This window comes from Pongo abelii, chromosome 19, assembly GCF_028885655.2.
Source record: "Pongo abelii isolate AG06213 chromosome 19, NHGRI_mPonAbe1-v2.0_pri, whole genome shotgun sequence".
In the NCBI taxonomy this organism is placed as follows: Eukaryota; Metazoa; Chordata; class Mammalia; order Primates; family Hominidae; genus Pongo; species Pongo abelii.
In genome coordinates this window covers 81,853,398-81,878,677 of record NC_072004.2, presented here as the reverse complement: position 1 = coordinate 81,878,677, position 25,280 = coordinate 81,853,398, and the positions used below count along the sequence as shown (strand labels likewise).

Genomic DNA, 25,280 nt, shown 5'->3' with positions numbered 1-25,280 from the left:
TAGCCCCTTCAGGAAATCGTTCAATCAGCATCTCACTCCCCTGGTTTTTGTCCTACTTTTCTGGCTGCCCCTTCTTGGTTTCCCTAGCCCGATCTTCCTCTCCCATGCAACATGTTGGAGTTCCTTAGAGCTCTCTCCTGGGACCTAATCCCTTCTCTCCCCACTCTAAACCCTCTCCCTAGGCAAAATGATCCACATCCAAGGCATTAAAAAAAAAAAATCATAGGAATCTTTATCTTCAGGACATACCCCACTTCTGACTGCCACACCTGCCTCCATACTCAACTGACTCCCAGTGTCAGACATCTCACACTGAATGTGTCTGCTAATGGTCCATGTCCTGAAAATTCGAATGCTGAAACTTAACCGCCAGTGTGATTGTATTAAGAGATAAGCCCTTTAGGAGGTGATTCAGCCATGAGGTGGAACCTTCCTGAATGGGATCAGCTCCCTTAAAAGAGAGGTACAAGTGACCTGTTTACCCTCTTTTCCCCTTTTAGCCCTTCTGCCATGTGAGTACACAGCAAAAAGGCACCATCCAGGAAGCATAGCCCAGATACAGAATCTGCTGACACTTTGGTCTCAGACTTCTAAGCCTCCGGAACTGTGAGTAAACATTTCCTATTAATTACAAAGTACCCAGTCTACAGTATTTTGTGTTAGCAACAAACAGACTATGACCAAAGTGAAACCCCTGATCTGCCCCATCTCACTCTCCCAAATACACGCTGTCCCTGCAGAGTCCCCATGGCTTTCATGTACCTCCATCCATTCACGTGCCCATGCCAGAAGCCAGGGAGTCATTTTCAACATCTCCATCTCCCTGATCCAACAATGACCAAGAACTGCAGATTTGGCTCCTAAACGTATCTTGAATGAGTTAACTCTGCCCATCCCCATTGCATCCGTCTACATCAAGCCCCCATCACATCGCCCAGAGGGGAGGTACCTCTACACAGTATTCTCCAGCCGTTGCTATTTCCCCATCTCCACCAGTACACCAAGTGCACTTCCTGCGCAATCCATTTCTTACAAGGCAACCAGAGTAACCCTTTTAAGATGCAAATTGGACCACATCATTTTTAGGTTAAAACCTTTCCTGGGTCCCCAGTGCTCCTAAGACTGTGCCCAAAATCCTTGCCAGACACCCAACTCCCAGCTTTCTGTTATTGATTAAACTCCTTCCCATATCTTGGTGCTCTGACTTGCTCTTCCCTTTGTCTGAAACAGCCTTTTCCAGGGCCTCATATAGCCCAGCATGCACGTGTGCACACATGCGCATGCGCACGCACACACACCCCCTTCCTTTTGTCTGCCTATCTCCTACCCATTCATCAAGCTCAGTTTAAATGCAATAGGTCCCTTAGAGAAACCTGCTCAGTGTACCTGTATCCTATTTTAATTAGTGATATTTTAATGTCTGCCTTCCCGCAGCAGAATATCCAGGAGGGCAAGGAGAACATCTCTGTGCTTAGTGTTATACCCCAGGACTCAGCACAGACTTTGGCCCATTATGGGTTCTCAATAAAGAATACTTAACCAAAAGAATGAAAAAGTAGGAGGGGGGATAAAAAAGGAAGAGAAGGGGGTCTGACAAACTACTCACATCCTGAAGCTTGGCCATCCTTCCTCCCCATTCTTGATGGGGCAGAAATGGGAGGAGAGGGAAAAGAGAGGAAAGAAAAATACAGCAAGGTGAAGATGGGAATGATGAGCAAGGAAGTGAAAGGCTATGACATGAGGTTTTAGACAACTCCAAACAAGTGCAATGGGACTTGGCTTTTTGGAAAAGTTAGTACTTTACGTTCCAGCTACTTTTATCTCTAAAATGCCCCAAAGGAAGACAATATTCCAGAATATGCCAAAAGAGAAGTATGGAAAGTAGCGGGGGTTGAGTGGTGGGGGTTGAGGGGTGGGGGGAGGGAGGGGGAATGACACTAATTAGTTTTGTTTGTATGCACGCAAGTCACTCAACATTAATGGACTTGGGCTTCCTTGTCCATGAAGTTATAAAACAAGATGACGCCTGAGCTTCTTCTGGCTCCCATGTCCTGTGAGCCTTTGTGGAACCCGTGTGTACGTGTATGTGGGCTCAGAGCCCACAACAGGCACTCTGTCTTGCCTCCACGAGCACCCTAACCCCATTGTGCATGTTCCTGTGCACTGAACACCAAACAGTAACTTCCTTCTTATTTGTGTTACAACAACGCAAATCGGAATCCCTTAGAGCACACTGCAAAAATGTCATCTTTCACAGAGGGAAGAATTTAGTCTTGCCTGCACTGAGAAAGACACTTTCAAATCAAAGTTTCCTGATGGGAACAGGCATTAAAGATGGGAATCGCTTCAAGCACACAACTTGAGTGACTAAACTGATCAAGCAAAAGCAATTCAGAACAGAAATGTCTACTCTTCTAAGCCTGCCTGACAATATTTTTTATTCAGTTAAAATATTACTTTTCATATAATGGCTGAAGTTTCTCTCTATCCAACATATTTTAGACAATGGTATTTTCCGTGACTCCTTTGTGGATCCTTTTTTTTTTTTTTTTTTTTTTTTTTGAGACAGAGTTTTGCTCTTGTTGCCCGGGTTGGAGTGCAATGGTGCGGTATCAGCTCACCGCAACCTCCGCCTCACAGGTTCAAGCGATTCTCCTGCCTCAGCTTCCTGAGGAGCTAGGATTACAGGATGTGCCACCACGCCCAGCTAATTTTGTATTTTTAGCAGAGACAGGGTTTCTCCATGTTGGTCAGGCTGGTCTCGAACTCCCGACCTCAGGTGATCCGCCCGCCTCGGCCTTCCAAAGTGCTAGGATTACAGGCGTGAGCCACCATGCCCAGCCTGTGGATCCCATTTTTAAGTACACAAGAGATGCAACAGAGATCATCAGAACTGTACACAGAGAGGAAATTATGTGTTCACACATGGGCAACTTCAGAGATCACTGTTTAGTGAAACAGATGCTAAATTATTTCAATCAGCAGCAGCATTTTTAACATACACCAAAAAGGCAGCAAGAATCCCCTGGAGTAAACCAGGAGCAGTTTGTTACATTGGCCCAAAGCAATGATGCTCCTATTGGTTTATTTCAGCTTAGAAGTAAACTGAAGGGTGGCAGGGCCCAGTGGCTCACACCTGTAATCCCAGCACTTTGGGAGGCCAAGACGGGTGGATCGCTTGAGGTCAGGAGTTCAAGAACAGCCTGCCAACATGATGAAACCCCATCTCTACTAAAAATACAAAAATTAGCTGTGCGTGGTGGTGCACGTCTATAGTGCCAACTACTCAGGAAGCTGAGGCAGGAAAATCGCTTGAACCTGGAAGGCGGAGGAGGTTGCAGTGAGCTGGGATCATGTCACTACACTCCAGCCTGGGCAACAGAGTGAGACTCCATTTAAGAGGATGGGAGGGGTGGGGAGGGAAGAGGATGGGAGGGGTGGGGAGGGGTGGGGAGGGGAGGGGAGGGGAGGGAAATAAACTGAAGAGTGATACATGATCACTGTAAAATTTGTCAACAACTGCATTGTGTTTGTGAAGGCTATTATGATAAATTTGGTGGATTTAGTCAATGCAGCTGCCCAAAGTGGAACAGTACATGCTACCAAGAAATTCTCCTCCAAGAATTTCTCTAAGACGTAGTCCAGAGCTCATATGGGCTATAAATCTGCTCATTAGTACAAGCCAAGCTCTATGAGAATTGAGTCTTCCCATTAACAGTAAGGGCCAAAACTAACAGTTGCACAGGCGATAAAAAAATTAAAGCTCAGAAATCCACATTGACATCAAAGCATGATTTCCGGACTACTTACATCAGTGTCGGGTCCCTTATCCGCACCCGGACAAGAAAAAGTAACAAATTCATGGCACCTCTTGTGGACCACAAAACAGCAAACTGGTAGAGAGAAAAGGAAACTAAAATTAGAATAGACATGATTTAACATACGAGCTTTATTTTCCAAACAGAGATACTTGCTGTTAGAAGTCAATTTAATTTCACTACAGACGGAATCTTATAAACAGCAATCAGAAGGCATTTCATTCTAGAATCAGCAACATTTGGTATTGATTAGACTCATAGATATAACAGAGTCCCAAAATGCCAGCACTGACAGGGCCACAAACTGTGGCTCTTACTCTCTGAAGTTGAGGGAGAGGAGAATCAGATTGTAAGACAGTTTCCCAAAGCAGAAACCGGGAAACAAAATTTAGAACATTTTGCACCATCCTAGCCAGGCACGGCGGTTCATGCCTGTAATCCGAGCACTTTGGGAGGCCAAGGCAGGTAGATCACTTGATGTCAGGAGTTCAAGAGCAGCCTGGCCAACATGGTAAAACCCCATCTCTACTAAAAATACACACACGCACACAAATTAGCTGGCCATGGTGATGGGCGCCTGTAATCCCAGCTACTCAGGAGGTTGAGGCAGGATAATCGCTTGAACGTGGGAGATGGAGGTTGCAGTGAGCCAAGATCCATGCCACTGCACTCCAGACTGGGCAACAAGAGTGAAACTCCGTCTCAAAAAATACAATACAATACAATACAATACAATACAACACAACACAATAAAATACAATACAACAAAATAAAATAAAATAAAATACTTTGCACCATCCTATAGCAACACACTAACACACACACATATAAATGTATATAAAATTGTATTCCGTGGTTGAAATAAAATATAAAGAAAGTAACTGATTATAAATAATGTGAGTATCCCTAAATGTGGGTTGCAGGACTTCCTCAGCAACTTAAAAAACTCATTCAGACACAAATGCAATCTACAGAAAACAGACCTTTGAAATGAATCAAAACAATCTTAGCAAACACCTTAACACCTTTCTGTATCTGTGTTTTTGCTACAGATTGTCACCAGTTGGGAGAGTTCCTGCAAATTCAGCAAAATCTACTACCCAGTAAATATTTTCAAAGCTTAACATGGTTTTGATAAATAGTCCTGAGGATGAATCAACAAAATAACTGTTATAGAAAGTAATCCCCTAAGAGGTTTTTTTTTTTTTTTTTTGAGACCGGGTCTCACTTTGTCACCCAGGCTGGAGTGCAGTGGGGTGATCTTGGCTCACTGCAGCCTCAACCTCCTGGGTTCAAGAAATCCTCCTGCCTCAGACTCCCAAGTAGCTGGGAATACAGGCAAGTGCCACCACACCCTGCTAATTTTTACATTTTTGTAGAGACAGGGTTTCACCATGTTGCCCAGGCTAGTCTCGAACTCCTAAGCTCAAGCAATCTGCCCACCTTGGCTTCCCAAAGTGCTGGGATTATAGGCATGAGCCACTGCACACGGCCCCCTGAAAGGTTTGTATTGATGGTAATAAGATAGAGGACGCAAAAAATAAATGACCTAGTCTCTCTTTGAAAGCTTGAAGTCTAGCTCCAAAAAGGCATCATCTACTACTCTTATCATTTGTTGAATAATAACAACATGTTAAAAAACAGTATACCCTCAGGAATACTAGGTTAGTCATAAGTCTTTACTGCATGCTGTCATTTGATTTTATGTCAGCTCTGAAACCCATGTTGAAATTTGGTTGCCATAGTGGCAGTTTTTGGAGATGGGATCCTTGCGGGGTAACTAGGCCATGAGGGCTTTGCCCTCAGGGGTAGAATTAATGTCATTACAAAAAGGTGAGTAGAGCCCCCTTTTGTCTCTTTGCCCGTCTGCCTTCTGCCACATGAGGACAAGGTCTTCCTCCCCCTGGGAGCATGCAGTAAACAGGCCCTTGCTCAATGCTGGCACCTTGATCTAGGACTTCCCGGCCTCTAGAACTGTAAGAAAATAAATTTATGTTCTTTACAAATTACCTAGTCTCAGGTATTCTGTTATAGCAGCAAAAATGAACTAAGACACTGCACAAGGAAGGTTAGAGCTTCCCAAATGTGTGGTTCATACGCTATTTTTCTCCTCTCACCAATGATAATACAGTTCCCTGCACATATGGCAGTAGATACAGAAGACCAAAGAGGGTGAGTCATTTCCGTAGGTGGAAGAGGGTGGCAGGATGGCTCAGAGCTGAAATCCCAAGAGGAGCCCAGAGTACTGAGAGGGCTGTGAGTGGCCAGTAAGTTAATGGGTGCAGCACACCAGCATGGCACATGTATACATATGTAACTAACCTGCACATTGTGCACATGTACCCTAAAACTTACAGTATAATAATAAAAAATTAAAAAAATTAAAAAAAAAAAGAAATTCAGAATAGCCTCGGAAATCACTAAAAGGTTCTGAACCAAGAGTAACACAGACAAAAACAGTGCTTTAGAAGTGCAAATGGTGGTAATAGGAAGAATTCAATAGAATAGATTGAGGCCTACAATGCCTCGTTAGAAGCCTCTTGCATAGTCTAGGTATGAAAGTAATTGGCCATCATCATGCAGGCTGCTAAGAAATGGAAGTAACAGAGGCCAGGGAAATTACACAAGAACGACGAGACTTGCTGACTGACCACACAGCACCATTTACTGAGCATCCTATCGCGTACCAGGCTGTTGCTGTTGTTGTACTGGGTCCCTTCACGTGCATTAGCAAATTGAATCCTCCTAACAATGCTCCTTCATGTGCTGCAATATATATATTTTATGGATGGGAAAATGCTGCCCAGATCCCCCGCATCTAACATGCTGTACAACAGTACAGTGAATGCTTGTGAACGGGAGACAGGAAGGGAGGCAGGGAGGACAGACAGATGGACAGATGGATAGATGGATGAACCAACAAACAAAGGATGGTCTTTCCCAAGGTCGAGTCACCGTGTGATGGAATCAGGATTCATGCTAAGAGTTGCTGGACACCACGGCCCCCTCTCCTTTCATCATGTCATATGCGCTGGCAGGATTTCCAGAGCAGAAAGGATATACAGCTGATGCCAATATTTTTTACACGGGTAACAGGAAAATGGGTACATGACAAAATAGACACACACACACACTCACAAATATACCTACATAGATATACACATATACACATATATAAAACCCAGAGGATGAAGATATGTTATATTAGGGAAATAGAATCATGGGTAATTCTTTTTAAAGAGTTTTCTTTTAAGGTAATCATAATATAATGTGATTGTAAAAATACACTTTTTAAAGGTACTCATGATACCATTTCACTGTAAAAATATACATTTTAAAAAAGAAAATGCAGGCCTGGCATTGAGCAGACAAAGAGCCAGATAACCAAACAGGAACCATCCACAGAAAGGTGACAAGTGGAGATCTCTTAAAGCAAGCATCCCTTTAGAGGGGGAGGTGTGCTGGGTGAGGGATCCTGCTGGCTGTGGAGCACGCTGGCCCCACCTGTCCGCCCTGCACAGTGAGGGGCAGGAGGAGGTGAGTGTGAATCAAAGAAAACAGCCCTCTTGGCTGCCCAGGCAGCACGGAGACACTCAAAGGGCAGTGCTTAGCTCCTACAAGCCCTGAGAGAAGTGGCCTTTCTCCACTGTGTTTCTGCTAAAAGCATCTTGATTGCAAAACTCTCGAAGGATGGATAATAAAGCCGTGCTGTGATGGCACAAATTAATCTGATCTGCTCTCTCTCCCCAGGCACAGAGTCATCTTTCATCCACTGGAATTAGAAAGATAAATTACCAAAGGAAAAAGGTTACAGGGGCATTACTTCCTCATCACGGTTTATTACAGTTGCAGTGTTTTGGTTGGAAAATAAGCATTCTTATTCCCTACTTAATCGTTCAAACATTTGGGCCTTTCATCTCCTTTTAAAAAAAAAACCATCTCCACATTCAGATGAACACTGTTAAGAAAACTCACACTTATCAAATCCCATGGAAGACTAGTTTGCTTTTTGTATCTGTTCTTTCTGTCTACGATTTACAGGTCAATGCAATTATATATCTACAGCTGCAAGTATTTCTACTGTACACCTCAAAAAATCTCTTATGCCAAATTTTATCCTAAGAAGACCCAGGCCCTCATTATCCAGTACAATTTGCAGGGGCAGCAAAAAGCTTTACCTATCCCAAAATAATTTCCTCCTAACCTGCCTTAACTACCCGCTCCCCACCTACCTTACATGAAAGCTTCCCATTTGAAGGACTGGATTCACCCTATGAAAGGCAGACAAAAGGGCCATGTGTTTCCAGACAGCCACTCATAGACACGTTATCTGAGGGATAAAGAGCCCTCTAAGCCTACTTGAAGACTCGAAATTCAGACTGGATGATCTCCAAAGGAAGAAGAAACAGAATGTGCCCAATCCTGGGTGACTAAGGAGAAAAAGTGTAGATGCCCCCTCTCCTCCCCAACATCCCCACTTACCGTGAGGGAAGCAGGAAAGAGGAGCTTGGAGGTTGGCCGATGCTTGCTGCATGCAGCATGTGCCTGGGAAAGCCTGCCCCAGAAAACTGAGCAACAGCCAGAGGTTCCAAAAATCACAGATGGCTGGCCTTGATCTTTGGGTCCAAGTTCCAAACTAAATTGGGTAATGCATATTTTGTAAGATAACCTAATGAAGACATTTGAGAAGTCTTGCTAGCGTCGTTGAAAGAGGAAAAGACTGGCTCAATAAAACAAAAGGATGCATTAGGTTTACCTGGAGATGGACAACATAGGCTTTCCCTTGGCTAAAAATCAGAGCTATTGTTTTTTGTCTTTGTTAAATTTGCGGCTCTAAAGGAATTCATCTCACCATGGTATATGAAGCAAAGGAAATTGGAGTAAAGAGGTAATAAGGTGGTACCTGTTACATAGCAAACCTTCAACAAACGTCTGCCTGACCTTGGTAGAAGGAAGGCAACTTAAAGACAGCAGCCACTCAGCTGGAAGGAAGTGGAGACGTGTCATGGAAGATTCCACCCGATAATTGTCATGCAGGCCACTCTTGGTCCTTAAACAAGTGTTTGCTCAAGCAAGCACAGGCTATCCAACAAAAACTCACTCAGAGATGGAGCCTCATCTTCAAAGACTTTGGGTCACCTCTGGTTATATAACCCAATGAGAGGTTTTAAAACAGGACGCTATCCTGCAGCTTCCAGTCACAAAGTAAATCTTCATTCAATTATTTTCTAAGCACAAAATCACTTTCTCTAATCCTCTATGTGATATGCGTCTGCTCCCCAGCAGTGATGGGTGACACAGGAAATGCACAAATCACACTGAGCAAATGACATGGTGAGACAAAAACATAATAAAGACCACAGACTTGGCCAAATAACAAATCCTGACATTACCTTAAAACTGAGAACACCAAATCTAGTGATCCATATTCCTTGCTAATCTTGCTTATGGAAGTAAACTAGATGGAAATTACGGAGAGTTTTCACCACTTGTCGAAAGTATATTTCAGGAACAGAACAAGTAACAGTCACCTGTGTTTGGCTCAAGAATTCATACAGCCAGAAGCTCTGGGTCATGCCTGTAATCCCTGCACTTTGGGAGGCTGAGGTGGGCAGATCACTTGAGTTCAGGAGTTCGAGACCACCCTGGCCAATATGGCAAAACCACATCACTACTAAAAATACAAAAATTAGCAAGGCGTGGTGGCTTGTGCCTGTAATCCCAGCTACTTGGGAGGCTGAGGCAGGAGAATCGCTTGAATCCGGGAGGCAGAGGTTGCAGTGAGCTGAGATCACACCACTGCACTCCAGTCCAGCCTGGGTGATGGAGCAAGACTCCATCTCAAAAAAACAAAAAAAACCAGGAGATTGAGATCATCCTGGCTAACACGGTGAAACCCCATCTCTACTAAAAAATACAAAAAATTAGCCGGGCGTGGTGGTGGGCACCTGTAATCCCAACTACTTGGGAGGCTGAGGCAGAAAAATTGCTTGAACCTGGGAGGCGGAGGTTGCAGTGAGCTGAGATCCTGCCATTGCACTCCAGTGTGGGTAGCAAGAGCAAAACTCCATCTCAAAAAAAAAAAAAAAAAAAAAAAGTGTTCTGGAAATGGATGGTAATGATGGTCGTCTAACACTGGGAATGTACTTAATGCCACTGACGTGTACATTTGAAATGGTTAAAATGGTAAATCTTATACATAACCTACTATAAAAATTTTTTAACTCATCAACCTAGAGCAATATTTATGAAATTATAAATAAGAGGAATAGGAAGAGGCAGTAAAAGCCTTGCTTATATAGACTTTTTATGATTACTTGTGTTCATAATTGAGTTCATTATGACATCAAGAAAGAGTATTTGGGCTGGGTATAGTTGCTCACACCTGTAATCCTAGCACTTTGGGAGGCCAAGACAGGCAGATCACTTGAGGTCAAGCGTTTGAGACCAGCCTGGCCAACATGGTGAAACCCTGTCTCTACTAAAATTACAAAAATTAGCTGGGTGTGGTGTTGCATGCCTGTAATCCCAGCTACTTGGGTGGCTGAGGCAGGAGGATGGCTTGAACTCAGGAGGTGGAGTTTGCTGTGAGCTGAGATCACGCCACTGTACTCCAGCCTGGGTGACAGAGTGAGTCCCTGTCTCAAGAAAGAAAAAAAAAGAAAGAAAGAAAGAAAGGAAAGAAAGGAAGTAAAGGGAAAGGAAGGAAGGAAAAGAAAGAAAGAAAAGGATGAAAGAAAGAATGAATTTGCTTCCATTCTATAAAATTCTAAATAAAATCAGTGCTGGCATAAAGTGGAGACAAAGGGAAAATTCAGACTGGAGAGCAAAGGACTCACATAATCTTTGAGGATTGGAGATGTGTTCCTTGCACCCTCCCTGCTCGCTTGAGCACATAATTGTCATTAATGATGGTGGAAGTGAGGCCCCTCAGGCTGCAGGCTTGGCTTTCCTGCCAAACTACTGAGACATTTGGTCACTTAATCTATATGCAAAATGGGTTCATCCCTATTTACACGTAACACGGATTGCTATATTCATTGAGGGGGGGAAATATATATACATGCACTGCTAAGGGTCATTTTCCATTTCTCCTTTGAAAAATAATTTCCTTTCCTTTCACCCTCAAGTCCATGTCATTTCAAATTCAGGTCACAGGCATGTAAAACGGAACACAGGCATAGAAATTCCCTATTACCCAAAATTAATGAAGAAAAAGCCATTATGTAACAAATTCTGAATTCTGGAAAGAACCTACTAAATATAATAGACTTTGTTTAGAAGAGAAGACTGGTAGCTGAGCTTCCTTGAATTCTTTTTTTAAATACAAAAATGGTTGCCATCACGTGATATGGTTCTAATTAAATTTTGCTTAGCTGGAAGGGATTAATGAAAGGCAACGTCACAGCAGAATATAATGAAAGGAAAATCTCTAAGGCAAGTCAACTGCTTTCAGCTTTGTAGGGAAAGTAATGAAAAAGTGAGCTTATATTATATCTGCATGTTAAAAGAAAATTATTGGTTTCAGATTTGTAACAATGAAAACAGTCTTCTCCTGGGATACACATTAAAAGTTGTATGAGAACAAATCAAATAAATGCGCTCTATCACATATTATAAAGAATGTCATTCTTCATACAGCACCTTGATTCTGCCTTTCAGCATCTGTGCACGTGCTCCCAATGAACTCTTTCAAAAATCCAGTATTCCCAATTCTAAGCAGGCAAGCCTCTTTCCCCCTTTAGAAGATTCATCTTTAATTCTTCCCTTGCCTTCTTTTTCTCTAATTTCAGCAAAGACTACTGAGCATCTTTTGTGCATTCTTTCCTGGTTGGACCTGAGATATACTTTGAAGACACGGCTGAGATTGAATGTGGGATGTGAAGGAAAGGTGAGTCAAGAATGGCCCCCAGCTTCCGGCCAGAGCAACTGAGTAAATGGTGTTACCATTCTGCAACCAAGAGGTGAGCCTTATGATGAAACTGAGAGTACAGAAGACTCAGAGGAGAAAGAAAGAAACCAGATCTTGGCGTCAGCAAGACTATCACCTTCAGACTGCTCAGTCACGCGAACCATTAAATACCCTTTAAAAATGTCATTTTCTTCATTTACATACCATATAATTTAATACACTTGAATCCACAAAGTCATATCATACATGCTTTTATTGTTCACGCCAGTTTGAATGAGTTTTCTGTACTTTCCACAGAAAGAATTCTAAATACTAAAGGGTAAATTGGCAGGTTGTAGAAAATGAACAGAGAAGACCAAGGGGCAAGTTAAGAATTAACTTGGACTTGGGGACTTACAACCTGAGTATTATACAAGCTCAAAGAGGAGAAACTACTCTTCATGTTGTTTAAACAGGGGTTTTATGCTACAGGACATTATGGTCTGAACAAAATTTTGGGGTAAGACCTCCAAAGCACAGACAACAAAAGCAAAAACAGACAAATGGGATTATATCAAGCTGAGAAGCTTCTGTGCAGCAAAGGAAACAAAGTGAAGAAACAACCTACAGAATTGGAAAAAATATTCTCAAACTCTTCACTCAACAATTTTAAAAAGGGCAAAAGACCTGAATAGACATTTCTCAAAAGACGACAAACAAATGGCCAACAGGTAGGAGAAAAAATGTTCAACATCACTAATTATGAAGGAAATGCAAACGAAAATCACAGTAACATCTCACCACAGTTAGAACGGCTATTATCAAAAGGACAAAAAAGAACAGATGCTGGTGAGGATGCGGAGAAAAGGGAAGGCGGGGATGCTGCTGGTGGGAATGTAAAGTGGTAGAGCCACTACAGAAAGCACTATGGACGTTTCCAAACAACTAAACACAGAGCTACCGTAAGATCTGCCAATCCCACTGCTGCGTATACATCAGAAAGAAAGGAAAGCAGTCTACCGAAGAGACACCTGTAATCCCATATTCACTGCAGCACCATTCACAATAGCGAAGATACAGAATCAACCTAATGCCCATCAACAGATGAATGGATAAAGAAGATGTAGTATGTCTACAAAATGGAGTATTACTCAACCATAAAAAAGAATGAAATACTATCATTTGCAGCAACATGAATGGAACTGGAGGTCATTATGTGACATGACATAAGCCAGGCACAGGAAGACAAACATCATATGCTCTCACTCATATGTGGGAGCTAAAAAAGCGGATCTCACAGAGGTAACAAGTAGAATGGTGGCTACTACCAGAGGCTGAGAAGAAAAAAGAGGAGAAAAGGATGAAAATCGGTTAGTTAACAGGTTCAAAAATGCAGTTAGATAGGAGGAATAAGTTCTAGCAATCAATAGCACAGCAGGGAAATTATAGTTAATAACTTATTATATATTTCAAAATAGCTAGAAGAAAAGATCTGTAATGGTCCCAACACAAAAGATAAATGTTTGAGATGATGAATATTTCAGTTGCCCTGATTTTATCATTACACATTGTATGTAGATATATAATAGTTGTACATATTTTGGGGGTGCATCTGATATTTTGGTACCTGTGCACATGCTTCTAATGAACTCTTTGGATGGTATTTTGATACCTGTATCAAAATATCAGATGTACCCCCAAAATATGTACAACTATTATATATCAATAAAAAATAATGAAACAATAAATAGGGGTCTCAATTTGAGAAAAGTATAATAATATGCTGCTAGGTCACCCAGATAGATGTGTCAGGCAAGCAGGTGGAAATTAAAGGTTAGAGGCCAAAAGACAACGGGGGACTGTGGACCAAGCCATGAGAGGTGTCTTTATGGTGAGGGAGAACTGCAAGGCGAGTCCTGGAAACACCCAAGTTTTGTGGTTGATGGTAGAAAGGATGAGGCTGTCTGAGGGGTGGGAAGAGTCAGGAGAGAGCAGGGGGGCTGGAGAGGGCTGAGGGAAGAAAAATCTCAAGAACAGTCAGGCAATCAGCAGTATAAAAGATTCCTTACAGAGCCAAGGAGAGAAGATGAGAATGGTGATGGGATGTGGTCATTACTCGTCCATGATGGCCCAGAAGCCACACACTTAGAAGGTTGCAGATGATGACAGCGACACGTCTGCCAACAGATAAACAGTCTCCTTCTTTTCCTTATTTCAACTTATTCCCATATTCAACTCAGAACTACAATGAAATAGATTTTTCTCATATCGACTAAGAATATACATGAATGAAATCTTGAGTACCTGTAGCATAAAAGGGTATGTGCTTTATGGAAACAACAACAACAACAACAAGAAAAAAAACTCTTCAAGATAAGTATATGACAAATCATGCAAAAATATGTAAAGAGAAACCCAAAGGTTTGCTTTTGAAAACTCAGATCAAGCAGTGTTTGGGGGCTGACTTCAGAATCATCTGATGAGTCCAACTTTCCTTTAATCTCGTAAGGGCATAAAGCCTTCATCACTTTGCAATACAAGCTTCATGTCTTAACACCCACAACCCAGTGTGCATGTCAGGTTTCCTCATTTTGACCCTAAAAAATAATTATTGCAACACTTTCTACACAAGGGTTTATCATGACTCTAATATCAAACTTCTCTCTGCAGTATTTTTAAGGATTTTATTTTTTAGTCTGGAATTACTTAAACTGGGGTTTGAGAGTGAGTTGCAAGGAGCAGAGGAGGCTGGACTGGGCTTTAGGACTGTATGCTCTGCCTTCTCTCTCTCTTGCCTTCAAGTCCAAGGCCTCCTCAGTGTAGTGGAACAGGACTTGTTCCCCCTGCTTCAATGTCACTCACATCTATAAGCATGTAGGTCTGCCGGCAGTATGGACATCTGAGACTGCAGTCTCTTTCTTCAGCAAAATGTGTAGCACTTTAAGTTTCACAGCAACCCCAATCTTCTCCCAAATGGCAGGCAAAACAAAGTGTGGTTCCAGAATTCTGAGAGGATGGAAGGTAGTCAAAACACTCCGAACTCAGGCTTCCATTCTCACTTAATGCAAAGGAAGAATGAGCTCTCACAGCATGGATGAAACCTCTCCACCTCGCTAACGGCATAAGCACTTAGCACATTAGGACAGTCCTGCCTCTTGGTGGGGTTGCAGACATGCTGCACAGGATCTAAATGTGAGAGAAAATACCCTGGAAACTGTGAGAAGCAATGTACCTTTCAGGGTCTTTTTATTTCTTTTTTCTTACCTCTAGAGCTAAATGTGTATTTTTCTGAGCGTGTCTCTGTATCTTTCTATGCAAGGTTTTGGGGGAGCATCGTTCATTATTTTATTCATTCAATTATTCAGCAAATGTTTACTGATGTACACTCGCTATATACCAATTCCCTATAAGGTATGAAGGTAACTGGGGGACCAAGACACAGCTTCTGCCCTCGAGGAGCTCAGAGTTTAGTTAGGGAGGGAAACGTGGTAGGGAGGGAAATGTGTAAAGGAACTGGTGTCTCTCACATCCTCTCTCTTCCCATCCCCACCCTCCCCACTCCTCCTTTATCTCCTGCTTTTCCTTCTTTAAATTAATTACAATGTAAAAGCCAAGGTGTATGTCCTAATACTTATCATTAAGTAGTTTTACCTTTCTCCTCAATTTCAACAGTAAGAAAGTATGACATTATATTTCTCTAACTTAAAAAAAATTACACAAGTGAAATAACAGGATATCTGCAATTCCTTAATAAGACTCCAGCAAGAAAAACATGTGGAGAGAAGATGGATGAAACAAGATTGGTAATAGTTGACAATTATTAAAGCTGCAAGAAGAGTATATGGTTTTTATTAAACTATTCTCTCTGCTTTTCCAGATACATGAAAATGTACATAATAAAAAGCTAAAACATAAATACATTAGTTAGATTGGATTTTACAAATGTGGTCAAACTCTTTTTCACCATTAGCTGAAGGACACTGGGAAATTATTGAATCACTATGGACAAAGAGCTGGTCAGAAAAAAATAAGAGAAGAAACCTGAGAAATAAGTTACTTTTATATGACATATGTCAAAAACAGTCCCCCAAATTCTTTCATATAATTTAGGATCTGACAACAGTTGCCTTTCTTGATAGTCTCTGATAACACACTCAATGCAATTTACTATTATTTCTACCCATCTCTCCTACACAGAATTGCCAAATAAAAATGTCATCTGATTATTTCAGGTATTAGCTATACTCTTAGGAGTTGAACTGTGATATGGTTTGGCTGTGTCCCCGCCCAAATCTCATCTTGAATTGTAGCTCAAATAATTCCCACGTGTTGTGGGAGGGGCCCAGTGGGAGACAACTGAATCATGGGGGTGCTTTCCTCATACTGTTCTCGTCATAGTGAATAAGTCTCACGAGATTGGACAGTTTTATAAGGGGTTTCCCCTTTCGCTTGGCTCTTCTTCACTTTCTTGCCTGACACCATGTAAGACGAGGCTTTCGCCTTCTGCCATGATTGTGAGGCCTCCCCAGCCATGTAGAACTGTGAGCCCATTAAACTTATTTTTCGTAATAAATTACCTAGTCTTGGGTATGTCTTTATCAGCAGCATGAAAACGGACTGATACAAATTATCCCCATAAAATTCATGTTGATGTTCTAACTTCTAGTACCTCAGAATGTGATCTTATTTGGAAAAAGGGCTGCTGCAGATATAATTAGAGAAGATGAGGTCACACTGGCATAAGGTAAGGCCTCTAATCCAATATGACTGGCATCCTTACAAAAAAGGGAAATTTGGACTGGGTGCGGTGGCTCACTCCTGTAATCCCAGCACTTTGGAGGCCAAGGCGGGTGGATCACGAGGTCAGGAGATTGAGACCATCCTGGACAACACAGTGAAACCTTGTCTCTACTAAAAATACAAAAATTAGCTAGGCGAGGTTGTGGGCACCTGTAGTCCCAGCTATTTGGGAGGCTGAGGCAGGAGAATGGCGTGAACCAGGAGGCGGAGCTTGCAGGGAGCTGAGACGGCACCACCACACTCCAGCCTGGGCAACAGAGACTCTGTCTCAAAAAAAAAAAAAAAAAAGGCGGGGGGAAATTTGGACATAAACACACCCTGGGAGTACTCATGTGAAGATGGAGAAAGACTGGGGTGATGCTTCTGCAAGCCAAGGAATGCCAAAGATTGCCGGGAAACCACCAGAAGCCGGGGGAGTCATGGAACAGATTCTTTCTTGCAGCTCTCTGAGGGAACCCACCCTGCCAGCATCGAGCCTTTGGAACTGAGGCAACACACTTCCGTTGTTTAAGCTGCCCGGTTTGTGGTAATTTGTTATGACAGCCCTAACAAACTAATACATGCAACAAGGTGGTTTTTAGAAAGCAAATGATTCAGTAAGTGAAAATTAAGTACTATGAACAAGAGCAAGTGGTTAGGGATTCAAGGCATTCTTCCCTGACAGCTCCACGGGACAGCACATCTGTGTCTGTTAAAAATACCGCGGGTACCTTTAAGTCCAAAGCAGCAAAGAGCTATTACCAAACTAATGAACTAGGGTCCTGTGAATACTTCCATGGGGAGAAATAAAGGCACATAAAGATTACAGGTGAGCATAAGTGAAAAAGTTATTTAAACCTAAATCACAACTAGGAAATAGAAGTTGCCAAATTCAAAAACATCTGAGGCATTAGTATAGACTCATTTGCTCATGATTATAAATGAGTTTAATACAGTCAGAACTCTTAAGGGGTTAAATATATTACTTTAATCCAAAGTCTAATTTAAAATCATTGCCTTTGTATGTGTGTGTTCTGCCTAATACACCAGCTGGTACCTGCCGTTGTAATCATACAATGACCACATACAAGTGATGCTTGCTGGCTGGGGAAAGTACTTTCTTGATCTTTAGTGGTGAGATAAGAATGTGGGTTCCCACACAAATAATATACAGCCACCCAGAAAATTAACACTTGGAATCTTCACCTCGTACTCAGTGAAGTAATCTGTAGCATTCCTTTTTGCGAAGAACATTTCCAATTTAAAAGGTAGTAAAGATCACTGAGAGTCTGAGAATGAACTTCAGAAAGAATCCACTGGAAGGGTTTTGAAGCTATGATCCCTGAAGGGCTCTAGGTGGGCACTGGAAGGGGTGAGCAGCGAGTGAGGTCATGATTCTTCCTCGCCTCTGTTCTTCTCTTTGGGTCCTAAGCTACAGTTTTATTCTGAAGTCAATGATTTCATGCCCTAAGTTCCATGAGGAGCCATCATCCTTAGCACATATTTGTTTATTAAACAAGCCAGTTGATTGCAAACTCAAGAGCAAGGGCTTCCAAGACCCACATCTATCCTTCTAGTCTTTGCAATTTCATAATTCATACTCGATCCACTTTCTTTTTTTCTTTTTTTCTTTTTTTGAGACAGTCTTGCTCTGTCGCCCAGGCTGGAGTACAATGGCGCGATTTTGGCTCACTGCAACCTCTGCCTCCTGGGTTCAAGTGATTCTCCTGCCTCAGCCTCCCACATAGCTGGGATTACAGGTGCCCACCACCCCACCCAGCTAATATTTGTATTTTTAGCAGAGATGGGGTTTCACCATGTTGGCCAGGCTAGTCTTGAACTCCCGACCTTGTGATCCACCCACCTCTGCCTCCCAAAGTGCTGGGATTATAGGCATGAGCCACTGCACCCAGCCCCAATCCACTTTCAAAATAGGGTTGTACGTTTGTCCATTGGTCACTCCTTCCACAGACATGCATGAAGCTCCTAGTGGAAGGCCGGAAAGTCTGGCAGGCCTGGGAAGACTACATGAAGCCCAGTCCCTTCAGGCATCTGCCTAGAAGAGATGCTGGAGACCTCGAATGCAATTTCAAAAAAGATGGTGTGGGGAGAACCAGAATTCCTTGCTCACAGTGCTGGAGGGGTGACAAGAGGAGTTGGCCAAACCTCAGAGACAGGCCTAGGAGAGAGGCGAGCAGAGAGCTGGAGCCCCGACATCCGACAGGGGGAAATGTTTCAGGAAGGAAGATGTATTCAATCGTGTCACTCTTACATGAAATCAGGAAGGAGCTGACTGGGGCAAGTCTATTAGGCCTGGGACTGAAGAGTCGTCATATATATACAGGGGTTGGCAGGAATGTAGGCAAGACAGAAACAGACAATGGATAGGGAGTACTCGGTTCACTTACCTTCTGGTCAACAAATATTTATTGAGCAATAGCTACATCCCAGATACGGTGCTGGGCCTTGGTGGTTGTAAAGATCAACTGCGCTCAGGGCCCCCCCTGGAGCTTTTAGTTTGGAAAAGAGTCACTAAGAGAACATTTCAGGATCATACAAGTGGAGGAAGGTCTTGCCAATGTAAGGTGTGAGTGCCTGGGGAACAGCCCTCAGCCCAGCCTCGAGTTCAGGGAAGACTTGTGGCAGAAATGACGCTAGTGCTGAGAATGAAAAAGGACAGCAGATCTAGGGACTTCTCCCCACCAAGACGGGCAGCCATCTGGCAGCGTTCTGCAGTAACATCTATGTAAAATCATGGAAAGAGGCTTGGGCCACCTCATGCAAACTATGGAGACGGAGTAGGTCAAAGGAAAATCAAGCACCAGGGGGAAGGAACACAATTCACATTGACCAAGAAAACGTTACCTTCGGCCATGGTTCACTGAAGGAAAGTAGGAAGCTGAAGCTGTTCCAAATATTTTACTAAACACTCTCATTTAAGAATTCAGTGCTTTTTTTTTTTTAAAGCCATATAATTACAAAGCTCCTGTGGGTGAGGGAAAAAGCATTTCATATTTAATGTTCTGGTTTGGGTTTGGTTTCAATCAGTGGTGGAATGGCCATAGAACAGTCTCAGAACCGAAAGGAGGGTGTTCAAGTTTGGTTAGAAAGGCAGGGCAGGGTACAAGTAAACACAGTACAATGTTGCTTCTGAAATCTGAGGCCACCATAACGCAGTGGCAATTTTTAATTCTTAGAGACAAATACATGTAAAAACTTTCCATAAATAAAATGCTTTCATTTTCTCATGATTACAGTGAGCTTTTGCGACAAAGCCTGGTCACATTATTATGTAAATTTTTACCCATGTAACATTTCCCTCTGCTTATCTTGGGGAACAATTCAAAAAGAAGCCATAATACACTAATTACCTCTCTTCTATCAAGTACGTTGGGAACTAATAAAACATCAGAGACGTGGAACACCACATAATTACAAAGGAATGGGGCCAGGAGCTTCCAAAAAGGAAATCTGAAGGCGTCCAAGGGATTCTAATGCCCATGGGTAACAGTGGAGAGCAACTGGGGAAAAACACGAGACAAAGGAACCAGGAAAGTCTCCATACAAAGAAGGATATGAAGGCATAGAAGCACCTGCAAATTTTAAAAACTAAAGAAAACTCTTACAAAACAAATATATTACCTTTCCAAACTGCATGCCAGAAAATATTAGGCAAAATGAATTTAAAAATAAATATGATAAATTGTTATTCAGAATTCTAAAACCAAAAAAAAATTTTTTTTCTTTTAAGTTCAGGGGTACCTACGCAGGTTACATGGGTAAACTTGTGTCATGGGGGTTTGCTGTACAGTTTATCACCCAGATATGAAGCCATGTACACATGAGTTATTTTTCCTGATCCTCTCCTTCTTCTCACCCTCCACCTTCTGACAGGCCTCACTGTGTGTTGTTCCCCTCTATGTGTCCATGTGTTCTCACTGTTTAGCTGTCACTTATAAGTGAGAACGTGCAGTATTTGGTTTTCCGTTCCTGTGTTAGTTTGGTAAGGATAATTGCCTCCAGCTCCATCCATTTCCCTGCAAAGGACATGATCTCATTCCTTTTTATGGCTGCATAGTATTCCATGGTGTATATGTACCACATTTTCTTTATCCAGTCTATCATTGATGGGCATTTAGGTTAATTCCATGTCTTTCCTATTGTGAATAGTGTTGCAGTGAACATATGTGTGCATGTGTCTTTATAACAGAACGATTTATATTCCTTTGGGTATATACCTAGCAATGGGCTTGCTGGGTCGAATGGCAGTTCTGCTTTTAGCTCTTTAAAGAATGGCCACACTGTCTTCCACAATGGTTGAACTAATTTACATTTCTACCATCAGTGTAAAAGTGTTCCTTTTTCTCCACAAGCTCACCAGCATCTATTATTTTTTGACTTTTCAGTAATAGCTATTCTGACTGGTGTGAGACGGTATTTTGTTTGATTTGCATTTCTCTAATGATCAGTGATGTTGAGTGTTTTTTCATGATTGTTGGCTGTATGTATGTCTTCTTTTGAAAAGTGTCTTTTCATGTCTTTGCCCACTTTTTTATGGGGTTGTTTTTTTCTTATAAATTTAAGTTCCTTATAGATGCTGGATATTAGATCTTTGCCGAATGCATAGCTTGCAAAAATTTTCTCCCATTCTGTAGGTTGTTTACTCGGTTAATAGTTTCTTTTGCTGTGCAGAAGCTGTTTAATTAGATGCCATTTGTCAATTTTTGCTTTTGTCGCAATTGCTTTTGGCGTCTTCGTCATGAAATCTTTGCCCATGCCTATGTCCTCAATGGCGTTGCCTAGGTTGTCTTCCAGGGTTTTTACAGTAAACCAAAATGGTTTTTAATCTACACTTATACACAGTGCTTCAAAAAACTTATATTTAACAATAATCATGATGTGGGGCTATTTACTGTTTTAAAAATACTACAAGTTGTTGTTGCAAGAGAAAAAGTCTATAAGGACACAGACCAACGTGATACAGGGGCTGTCTCTAGAGCAGTGTTCGGGAAAATTTAATTTCACTTTTATTTTTGTTTATCTATATTCTCTAATTTTTTTCAACCATTAATGTATTACTTAAGAAACTAAAAATCTTAACTTTAGAGCAATGTTCATAACAATGCTATTGCAATGCAAGATCCTAAAGTGTTTTATGAATTATCATTTAAAAAATAAGCTGAATATGGGCTGGGCGCGGTGGTCCATGCCTGTAATCCCAACACTTCAGAAGGCCAAGGTGGGTGGATCACCTGAGGTCAGGAGTTCAAGACCAGCCTGACCAACATGGTGAAACCCCATCTCTACTAAAAATACAAAATTAGCCAGGTGTGGTGGCACATGGCTGTAATCTCAGCAACTCGGGAGGCTGAGGCAGGAGAATCACTTGAAGCTGGAAGGCAGAGGTTGCAGTGAGCTGAGATTGTGCCACTGCACTCCAGTCTGGGCAACAAGAGTGAAACTCCATCTCAAAAAAATAAAATAAAATAAACAACAAAAAAAGCAGATTCACGCACCTAGAGGAATGCACAAGTGATTATTTCTCTACTCCCTCTCACATGTGAACAGCTGATGAAAGACTGAAAAGAATGCAACCCTCTGCCTCTTACCTACCCACACCTTTTACAATTTCCTCCTCCTTCCCCTTTAAACACTGAAGCACTCAAAATCATCTTTGGCGAAAAGCACAGACCTGTCTCCTGGGCGCACGTCCTTAACCTTGGCAAAATAAACTTCTAAATTGATTGAGACACGTCTCGGGTACTTTTTGGTTTACAGAGGGAACAACTAAGTTGGTAAAGCTAGGTCAAACAAGAATTAGAGTCCACCAATAAATACATCCGAAAGAAGTCTGCCCAGTTAGAGAATGGGGAGTAACTGCTAACAGGTTTCTTTTTGGGGCAATGAGAATGTTCTAAAACGGACTGTGCTGATGGTTACACAACTCTGAAATTACTAGAAACCCCTGAAGTGTACACTTTAAATGGGTGAATTGTACATTACGTGAATTATATTACAAAGCTGTGTTTGTTTTTTGTTTTGAGATAGAGTCTCACTCTGTTGCCCAGGCTGGAGTGCAGTGGTGCAATCTCAGCTCACCACAACCTCCATCTCCCAGGTTCAAGCAATTCTCCTGCCTCAGCCTCCCAAGTAGCTAGGACTACAGGCGCCCGCCACCATGCTCAGCTAATTTTTGTATTTTTAGTAGAGACAGGGTTTCACCGTGTTGGCCAGGCTTTTCTCAAACTCCTGACCTCAGGTGATCTGCCCGCCTCAGCCTCCCAAAGTGCTGGGATTACAGATGTGAGCCACCGAGCCCGGCCACAAAGTTGTTATTTTTTAAAAGTTAAAAATGAAGCCAGGTATGACACCCTAAACAAATAACCCTTGGGTAGGCTTGCTAAGCAACGCCCCTGGCTAACATTTGAAGAACTACATGCTGCTGTTACCTTTATGCCTTATTTCCAAATTTTAAATAATTTTTCTTAACATTAACATGATATTTTTATTCCTTTTGAAGTTTCTGTGGGTTTGGCTTTGTGCTAAATGTTCCAGTCTAAGCATGGATCTTTGAAATGGCTGTATCCGTGGGCATTTATGTTTCCCAGGTGGTTTCTAATGGGCCAGAGTTTAGCAAGAAGCCCCTCGTCCTGGTAGGGTGGGTGGGACAGTGCCCTGTGTCCTCATCTTCACACCCCTATTCTCCAGCTGCATGACCTTGGGTATGTGAAGCTCACATTCTCAACTGTCTCCAACTCTAAAATGGAAATTAGCATCACCAGCCTTGCAGTATTGTTAAGGACAGACAGGATGATGTACGTGAAGCTTCAGCCTAGCCCTGAGACACAGTAGACACTCTATAAGTAATTCCTCTTCTCTTTCTCCAGATTGAAGGGAAAGCAAATTTATAAAAAGCACAGGTCTTTTAACAGGACTCCAAAATTATTGGGAACTTGCAACAAGACTGAGGGAAAGGAAATGTGGTGTATTTTTAAATGAAGAAAAAGAGACTCCAACTAACAAGAAAGTCAATGATTAGAAGAACAGGCAAGCCTGAGTCTCAGGCAACTGTAGCCTACACAGGCCAGTGAGGGGAGAAGTTTCCTCTTTATTTACTGTAAAGAGAAAACATACAAAGGAATCCAACGGCTACTTCTAGGCTGAGAGGTAATGGCAGAGAACCAGAGCTTGTGCCTCTCTCATAACCTCCTTCCCCAGCCCTCCCAGTTCCACCCAAAGGCCAGGCGCTGGCAGGGTTAGACCAGGCAGGGCTTTGGCTGGCATTCTCTCGGGGCTCCTCATGGCCTCCCTCTGAGCCCAAGCTCTCCCGTAAATCGGGAAATCCAGCTTGACCGGGACAATGGCAGGAAGTGCTGCGCATCAGAGAGGCAACATGCCCCCAAGCACCAGGCTTGCAGAGCTTGGGCCCGCCATCCCCTCTTCAACACCAACAACTGAAGGCCCTCAAAGTGTGACCACGTCCATCTAAAGGTAGAAAAGGTAGCAGAAACCAGAGCCTTTTCCAGTCCGAGAGTAGAAGAAAATTGGCCGGGTGTGGTGACTCACACCTGTAATCCCAGCACTTTGGGAGGCCGAGGCAGGCGAATCACTTGAGGTCAGGAGTTCAAGACCAGCCTGGCCAACATAGCAAAACTCTGCCTCTACTAAAAATACAAAAAAATTAGCCAGGCCTGGTGGCAGGCACGTGTAATCCCAGCTACTCGGGAGGCTGAGGCATGAGAATTGCTTGAACCTGGGAGGCAGAGGTTGCAAGTGAGCAGAGATCACACCACTGTGTTCCAGCCTGGGCGGCAGTGCAAGACTCCATCTCAAAAAATAAAAACTAAAAAATAAGAAGAAAATCAGGTATAATAATATTTAAAAAGGAGCTCTCACAATTAGGGAGGAAAACCTTCACTGACCACAAGCAAAATCTCTCGTTCCACAATTATGTGTGATAGCACTCAGTCCCCTGGGCATTAATCAGTTCCTACAATGTGCAAGTATCTGTATCTGTAAGACACAGATACAAAGAAGACCTTCTGACAAGTACCCACGATAAAAGGTATCCGCATTAAATGTGAGCTGAAAGGGGGATTGGTTTAGGAGAGGTAACAGGCTGCTATGAGGCTTCATTTTCCATACCTCGATGAACTCACACAAGGCAAATGTCTCAAATGGGAAACGGGAAGCTGGGAAAGACAGTACACATCCTGCATGACTAAATTAGAAACCAACAGGAAAATCCAAAACTGGACCAAGCTAACAGCGATCAAGACTCCACTGAGTAATAAGGATCATTCGAAAATCCCCATACCTAGCTTCAAAACTACAGAAATGCAGATCAACAGCACCACAGATGAAAAGACTGAGGCATTTTAACAAACACATTAATGAGGTGCCATGGCTGCCGAAAGAGCTACTAGAAGAGACTGCATTAACAGAGGTATATTATCTAGGATGGAGGAGGTGAGAGTTCCATACAACAAATCTTTATTTACTCCTCCTGAGACATGGTTCAGGGTTCCAAGCCCTCATTGTTGTGGTTGCAGCCTCTCTCTGACGTAAGTTTTCCAACGACAAGAGAATGAAACTGGAAACCACTTCCTAAGAGGAGTGGGGGATTCACCTGAAAGGGAAGACAGCTTGCAACTTAGCTGTCTTGCAAATACCTGAAGACCTGATATTTGCTGAAAGGATTAAGCTTGTTCTGTTTGTCCCTGAAGGATGGAAATCCTGCAGAAACAAAGGGTGGAGGTTACAGGGTATCAGATTTCAGCTCACTTTCAGAG

The 25,280-nt window shown here is 42.5% G+C and overlaps 1 protein-coding gene across 2 annotated transcripts in view; it reads right to left on the bottom strand.

Moving 5' to 3' along the window:
- Positions 1-25,280, bottom strand: part of PRKCA (protein kinase C alpha) — a 502,365-nt gene that overhangs the window by 303,973 nt on the left and 173,112 nt on the right. For both annotated transcript variants that reach the window (XM_024234784.3, XM_024234783.3), the window contains exon 3: positions 3,811-3,893. In XM_024234784.3, coding sequence (XP_024090552.1) covers positions 3,811-3,893 — 83 coding nt within the window. The remainder of the gene's footprint in view (positions 1-3,810; positions 3,894-25,280) is intronic.